At 43.2% G+C, this 7,700-nt stretch overlaps 1 protein-coding gene across 1 annotated transcript in view; it reads right to left on the bottom strand.

Moving 5' to 3' along the window:
- CACNA1I (calcium voltage-gated channel subunit alpha1 I) overlaps positions 1-7,700 on the bottom strand; it is a 151,521-nt gene that overhangs the window by 40,124 nt on the left and 103,697 nt on the right. The window contains exons 8-9 of the mRNA XM_026038292.1: positions 2,851-3,157; positions 1,118-1,518 (exon numbers count right to left, since the gene is read on the bottom strand). Coding sequence (XP_025894077.1) covers positions 1,118-1,518; positions 2,851-3,157 — 708 coding nt within the window. The remainder of the gene's footprint in view (positions 1-1,117; positions 1,519-2,850; positions 3,158-7,700) is intronic.

Genomic DNA, 7,700 nt, shown 5'->3' with positions numbered 1-7,700 from the left:
GAGAGGATCTTGAGCAACTCTGGGTCTCAAGTGTGAATGCCTGATCAAACCAGACTCGCTTGCTGCCTCTATTTGATGCCTAAGACTGTGTTCAGGCCTAGACTCAGCTTCAGCTCCAAAGCTCACTGATGCAGTCAGCATCTCAGTAGCAGACCAATCTCCTTTCTGTGATCTGGGCAAAGCAGAATATATGGGATCAGTCAAGGTCACATTCATATCGGCAGCACAGATTTGAAGTGTAGATGTGCAACACGGACWCTTTTATCCCAACGTGAAACAGAGCTGCCTGGCAGCAGTGTGGATGCAAGGTCAGGAGTTCCGCCTGCTCTTTACGTTGCAAAGCAGATACAGCCTCTGTGGCCCAACTATAAAATAGAAGCACAAAATCCTTCTCCATCTCTCAAGTTTGTCATCAGGATAAAATGCACTACTGACTCGGAGCAGCTGGGGACTTTGGGAAAAAAARAAGTTAAACCTGTGTCCAAGTTGCTGTATATGTCTTGATCTATATATCACTGGCTGTCAGGGCAAAGGAAAGTCTCAAGTCATTTGAGCCCCCTGAAGTGAATGGGTATGAGGGATGGTGCTTTTCTTAACCTTCTTGTACAGATAGACTGTGCTCAGGCATCTCTTAATTAATCTGGAAAGGCTAGCAAGCTGATGGATTTGAATTGAGATGCTGGTGAAGTGCCTGTGACATCCCCAGAGGGAACATTAAATTAACCAAATAGACTAAGGATTCAGTAAGCTAATGAAGAGAGAAATGAGAGAGAGAGAGATGTGGAAGAGATAGGGTGAAGGAAGAGTCAGATGGAGAGAGAAGACAGAGAGAAAAATAAATAYGGGTATAAAAGTGAGATGGGCAGACAAAAAGAGAGGGATTAAAAGGAGGTGAGAAGAAAAAACATGGAGACAGTGGAAGTGATTAAGTGTATGGATAAGGAAGAGAAGACCCTGCAAGATCCTGACACTACTCAAAAGCCATTCGGGGACCATGACCCAGAATTAAAATGGTTCACTCTCTGCCTCTACTGAGTTGCATCTCCTTTTACATAGGTCCTATCCCAGAGCATGACTCACTAGTCACTACTCGCACCCTGCTCCCATGGTACATTACCTGCTCATGGTGCTCGATGCCCATGCTGATAGTGTTCACCAGGATCGCAATCATGATCCCACGATTGAAGTACTTGCTGTCCACAATCCCTCGGAGCTTGACCCTTACTTCCCGCCACATGTCACTACAGAGTTTCAGCCGTCCACCTTCCACCTCCTCCTCCTCCTTCTCCAGCTCCGAGGCATCCTGGTCCTTCCTGCTATCATCTCCCTCCTCTTCACTTGTTCCTCTATCCTCCTGGTCTAAGTCAGCACTGTCTAGGACAGAAAGCCTTCGGGATGCTTCATGCTCTCCCCTGTGGCATCGGGGACAGTTGGTGGGATCGGAGGTTGTGGTCAGGGCAATGGGCTGGACTTGGCCCTGAGGAGTGCAGTCAAGAGAGTTGTGTTGCTGGCAAAGTTCTGAAAGAAAAATGATCTTGCTTAATGTATAAGGCTTTGTTGGCCCCACCCCAAATGTATTGAAATTGGGCCCTATTAGGTTATGGGGTATCTAGGCTTTTTAGCTGTGAGGATGATTGAACATTGGCWTATCATCTCAAGGGTGGTGATAAAGTAGTTTGATTGGTTTACTGACTGTGTCACCAAAAGGTAYGATATTGTTCAACTGCCCATAATTAGGCTCAGTGGGTGTTCATGTCAATCAGAGGCAAAACTATTTTGTTTGGTGCAGGAATCATACCTTGAGATTCAGTGGTTTCTTTTAAGCAAGGGCTGAGAGAAAAAATGATCATGAGGGCTGCTTTGGCCTGAACAGCTACAAGTGGTTTCTGAGAATCCAGATGCTGAGCTGAACTCTCTAAATTAGGGGAAGTACACTATCAAAGTATATCAAAAAGATAGAAAAGRGCATGTATGAATGGTATCTTTTAATAGTCTGTATATTTTGAATCAGAACAGATCTGCTGACTTCACTGAGAAAACTAAGTCTGTGCTCTTTCAGTCCTAAGTCCTTTGGTTGGTCTGGGAGATCAGCTGGACACTGGGGGAATGAATCATCTCATTCCATAACACAGTGCATGCCAACTGCAGGAACTTTCCTCCCAGCAAGTAAAGAAAATGAAAAACTGAGTATGCAAGACCAGGTGAAGGAAATCCATCTTGTCACTTGCTAACTGGGAGTACTTCTTATGAAAGGTATCAAGAGGCAGTTAATTCTAGCTCTATAAAACCATTTTTGCAGTCAATTTTCAGGCTAGGAATATACTTTAAATGATATTTTCTACCTAGTTTTACAGAGCAAGTTGTGTTCTCATCAAGAACAGCTGTCTCCATTGCTCTTGCACATCAAAACTGACATCTTCAGTACCCCTCTTCTTCGGACACCCTATTGTACTTCTCACTTGCCTCCATCATGAGATCCTATAGAGCTCAGAGGAACCTGCTGTGCCACCCAGTCCCTTCTCTAATACCAATTCATCATATCCCACTAACATTATTTTTTGCCTCAGGCTGCTATTAACCTCTTGCTCTTCCAGACCTTTCCAAACCTTAGTCAGTGACTTTAGTGTTGTTCCACCATKGTTTTTAGGTTTCAGAACTGGCTTTCCCATGTTCCTTGATGGTTGTCCCCAACAATGTATTGCCCACAGAAYTGTGCTCACTGGCCAATATTAACTCTAACTCTCTGCTTCCTAAACACATGCCCTGTGGCAAACTAGTGTACAGGGTTGCTTTCAGTTACTCTCACATTTCCACTATTAGTGTTTCCAGCTTTGCACATGTAATGCTTACTATAGTGTCTCTGGTTTTTCTTCTTCATGCCCAGCTTGGCATCACTTGGCTCCACATGGCCCCGGCGCCGGCTCTGTAGGCTGTTGTAGAGCCCAAGGGTGCGGCGTTTGGCCTTGCGCACAATGTGGCAGATGTACTGGAAGATCTCCTCATAGCAGTCTCCTGGTTCCATGTAGCTGGCCACTGTGCTTGAGGACAGGTACCGGGCTCGCTGCTCTTGCATCAGCTGGTGCTCCCGCTGCTTGGTCTCTGAGAACTGCGTGGCGATGACCACCAGGCATAGGTTAATCATGAAGAAGGAACCCACCTGGTAGCAAAGGAGAGGGGATAGGGGATGTTAATGGGAGGAAGAACATGCAAGAGAGGGCGTGAAAGAGGAGAGAGAGGGAGAAATTAAACAGCAGGAAGACAGAGGAATGGGAACTACAGCAGACCTGGCATTCCAGAGGAAGCCAGGTTTGACTGACTTTCTTTTTGAGAACTCACCCAATGCCATTTTGTAGGAGTTTAGAACGCTGAACTGAAATACAGGAATAATAAGCCTTATTTTTGCTCCTTTGACTGGCTTTGAGACCTTTAGCAAGACACTTGGAAGCGATGTGTAAAGGATTTGATGAAAACTGGACTTCTTTCTTCTGTGATAAAAACGGTACTAGACAAAAGGCTGGTTTGAAAGAGCCATGCACTGTCATTCCTGGTCTTCTTTGACTTCTGGAGGACACATCAATGTTCTCAAAATATTTTATTTATTTCTGCCTTTTATACTTTAATTTACTATACAGGAATATGATACTTTAGAGAAATAAATGAGCTCTTGAAATCAAAGAGGATTTTACTAATGACTTTGAAATGGGCACTAAATATTCTGTCAAAAAAAATCCTTCCTTGTTCAAATTTATTGTTCTGATTTTTCTAACACTAGATATATTGCACTAGTTCTTATGTCACTTGTCCTCCAGCCTAGAYAGACTTTCCATTTCAAATATACAAACATAGCCCTATCCCAGGATTTCTTAGAAATGAAACAAAAAGCCACAGGTCTTTGTTATTTACCCTACAGAAGCTGAAAAGCCCACAAAGCTTATTTTATACTTTGGGACATTTCCTTTAATCTTGCTTTGCCTGAGTTTTCTCATCTATCTGAAATAATATTCCTTGGTGTTCAGAGAGCCAGGGGTAAAAATCACCATTTTGATATTATTAAATTATAGATGAATCTCCACTAGGAGATCTATCCATTACACTCAGGATAAAACTTAGGATTCAACAGAATGACCATTTCACACATGCAAAGGCTGGCAATCATGTTCAAAATCATTTTCAAAAGATATGATGCCATGACTGGTGCTTGCTCCCTGTAGAGCTGTAAGCGGTGACATGGTGACAATAAAACACCATCTGATCTTTGAACAAAGACCTAATGTCTGCATTGCTTTTAAACAGGCACTGTGCAGGGCAGTTGCTGGGAGGAGAGGAAGCACTAGCAGATAATTTCCATGTCCCTGGGACTAGAGATGATCACTGCTAAGAAGGCTGCTACTATACTACAGGGAAGTACTTGCACCGTGTTGCCCCTGTACAAAACCTCACAACTGACATACGCTCCCCATCTCTTCTTCCCGAGCAAAGAGCTCTGTACAGAGCTGCACCTAGTCCTACCCTTACCTTCGTGCACGTGTCCTCCCCCAGGCTGTGAAAAACTTAGCCCTTCCAGACAAGCAGAGACCATAAGCCATGGGGATGACGTGCTTACAGCTTTTGGAGATGGAAAAAGTAGAACATTTTCTTAAGTGAGTACCCCAGTGTTCAGCTACCCAGTCAGTCTTCYTTGCATTGGCCTTGATACTTCCCCCACCTCCAACAAACTAGCTCTCTTGGCTGTCCCTTTCCCTGCACACAGGTGTCCAGGAGCTCCATCAGGAGATACAAAACAATTGCTATCAGTATTTCAAAGGGGAGACAGCTCTGATAGCATCTGACTGAATAAGCCTTTGAAAAATGAATCAGTTTCAAGAAGCCCTGTCCATCATTATTCATAAGGATAATAAACCATTTTGAAATAAAGGTTTTTTTTTTTTTTCTTAATCCTCCTCTCATCAGCCTTCAAAGCTGTTCTAATTCTGTTCCCCTTCATCACTGAGTCCTTCTCTTCCCTCTCCTCCAATCCATATTTCAGCTTATTTTCCTTTCAGCTTCCGTATATGGCCTTAAAAAGAAAATTGATTCATGGCCTCCATTCAGAGGCCATGCTTTCCTCCATAGCTTCTGTAGTCCATGAGCTCTTGCTGTGTTTTCACTGATGAGTGTCAGAGTCGGAATCCAAATCTTTCTCAGACACATCCTCCTGCCCTCTTCCCCCTCATCCCTCACCATCATACAACATTCACACACACACATGCTTCACAGCTTCCAACAACTTCATAAATAGCAACTGGTTAAAACTTSTACCACCATGTGAGGTAAGGAAGTGCTCCTACAGTACAAGTAGAGGAGCTGAGGCACAGGGCAGTGACATGATCTGAGGAGAGTCATCTTATAAGCCTAGGGTTGAATCCTGAGAGTGATTCAGATTCCATATTGCTAAGCCCTATGCTCACAATCATTTGTGATCAGAACACCAGAAAGAGGAGGAATGGCTGGGTATGGTATCTAGCCCACATGAACCTTGAACCTCTTCGCTAGAAACAGCAAACATGAGACAAGCATGCTTATTTTCTCTCTAAGATGATAGGCAAGCCCACAGATTCTAAGGTTCTGCTGAGCTCAACTATACCTCTTAACAGGCAGAAAGTCAGATAGGGTCCCAGGTGGTTCAGAACTAAGCAAGCCACCTCAGCTAGCTGAGCAGGGAAATCAAAAGCATCTGATATGGAAAACTGTGCAGACTGACAGAGATAGAAGGAGACTGTAGATTCCAAGCCTCAATACAGGAGATCTGTTCAGTACTGTGACTGAAGTGAACCTCGATCAAGTTCTCACTCCAAGGCTTGATCCCTTTCTCTGCAATATCTAATAAAACCTGACCACTGATGGAGATGCTGGAGACTTACCTGTTATTTTCATTGCTCATGCCTGGATTTCCAACATATATGAAGCCTATGTGTATAAGCACAGAGCGCTTCAATGAGGTGACTGAGTTCTCCAATACAAATGACATCTTCAAGTACAAAATAGCCCAAAACTACCTCTACGCAAGGAGTGACACCAGAGATGGGCTAGTTGGAGCACAGACATGAAGAGACCTGGGAATCAACTGGACTTCAAGTAGGTAGACKTAAGCGGAGTGCTGACCCCCAAGAGTTGAAAGAATCTTCTTAATGTCACCTTAATGTCAYGGGTCTTTGGCAGATGGAGAAACTATTTACAGTTTGATGAGTATGCAAAATGTTTTTATCAGTTGTTCTGCAAGGCCATTCTAGGGGCCAGTGTCAGCCCCTCATGAACACTTTTAGATGGAAGCAGTCTTAGAGTAATCTGGGAATATATTCAGGTGGTAGAGCCTTCTAACTGCCAGATGAGCATTAACAAGTAATATTCTAAAATAGGTTTTCGAACATATATCTGTGTTCTTAGGTAGGAAGGAAGAAGTTATGGGTGAAAGTACTCTACGGAGAAAGCTCTGAAAATCCTGGCCCAGAAGAAGAACTTTGAGCCATAGCTAGGAAGAACATGGAATAAATAAGCCCCRAAGGTCAGGGCAATCCTACTTGTAGATAAAATCAGGCCTTTGAACTGCAGAGGAGGGAGGGATAAAGGCCATAAGAATTTGCTTCATGAGGTCCTGAAAAAAGGAAGACAAGAAAGGAGAATGTCATTGCTATAAGAAGAGTCTTGTCATAAGAGGGGATATAACACTGAGTGATTGCAAATTCATGCTGTGATGTTTCTAAGTCTGTGATGGTATCCTGCAAAGATATATTATATATGCAAAAAAGGTAGCAGAAAGGCTATATATTTTCTTGGTGTTATTCCTCCAAACACAAAGGAAACATCTCACTAATGTATCTGGCCTATGACTCCTCTGTTCTGAGCAGTCCCCAGAGTGAGCTGAGGTTCATGTGTGCCTATGTTTGATGGAAATAAACCTAYATGGTTTCTGCAAATGAGAAGGGTGTGTCTAGAAATGTCAATGACACTTGGCAGTGAAATCTTAGGCTTAAGGTTTAATTGAGGGTTTTCAGATGCCTGCAAATTCAAAGACAAAATTTGAATCACTGAGAAGCCACATGAGGTGAGCCAACACTAGAAGCACGCTCGCACTTTAAAACTAGAAATATGCATATGCAATTTATGCAGTTTGGAGTTAGGGGTAGATTTTGGAACTGGCTCCCAGGAGACAGGTATTCCTGCCTCAAAGCGTTAAACACTGGCACAGCAGTCTGCACAGTCCCTCCTGGCTCTGAGAGAAACTGTCTGAGAACAAGCAAAAAATCTGTGCTGAATAGCACGTTCTACARATGTGGATATCCTGGTCAAAGTAAAAATGCAAATACGCCTTAAAATCAGTTGCATGGTGGGAGATCTGAACAAACAATATGGGAAATATTTGTAGGGCAAATAGTAGGCATAAAGTCAAGTTTTAGCCAGGTCCTTTCAGCAGCCCTCTCAAATGGATGTAGACTTTGGATATACAATGAGATATTACTGGCTACRTGACATGGGACTAAATTGAATCCACCATGTACAGATTCTGTACTTCTTATACTCCATCTTAGGTCTTTACCTTCTACTCTTGACTTTGGTCTCCATGTGAGAAAAGTGCAAGAGTCTTCATAAAAACAAAGCCTTTTTTGTCAAATACAGGACATTCCCTCCAAGAAAATGTATTTACACGGGGGGAAAAATGAGGA

Source organism: Nothoprocta perdicaria, unplaced genomic scaffold (genome assembly GCF_003342845.1).
Source record: "Nothoprocta perdicaria isolate Ctin4 unplaced genomic scaffold, notPer1 scaffold_206, whole genome shotgun sequence".
In the NCBI taxonomy this organism is placed as follows: Eukaryota; Metazoa; Chordata; class Aves; order Tinamiformes; family Tinamidae; genus Nothoprocta; species Nothoprocta perdicaria.
The sequence above is the reverse complement of the archived record's forward strand: the minus strand, read 5'-3'. Positions and strand labels throughout refer to the sequence as shown.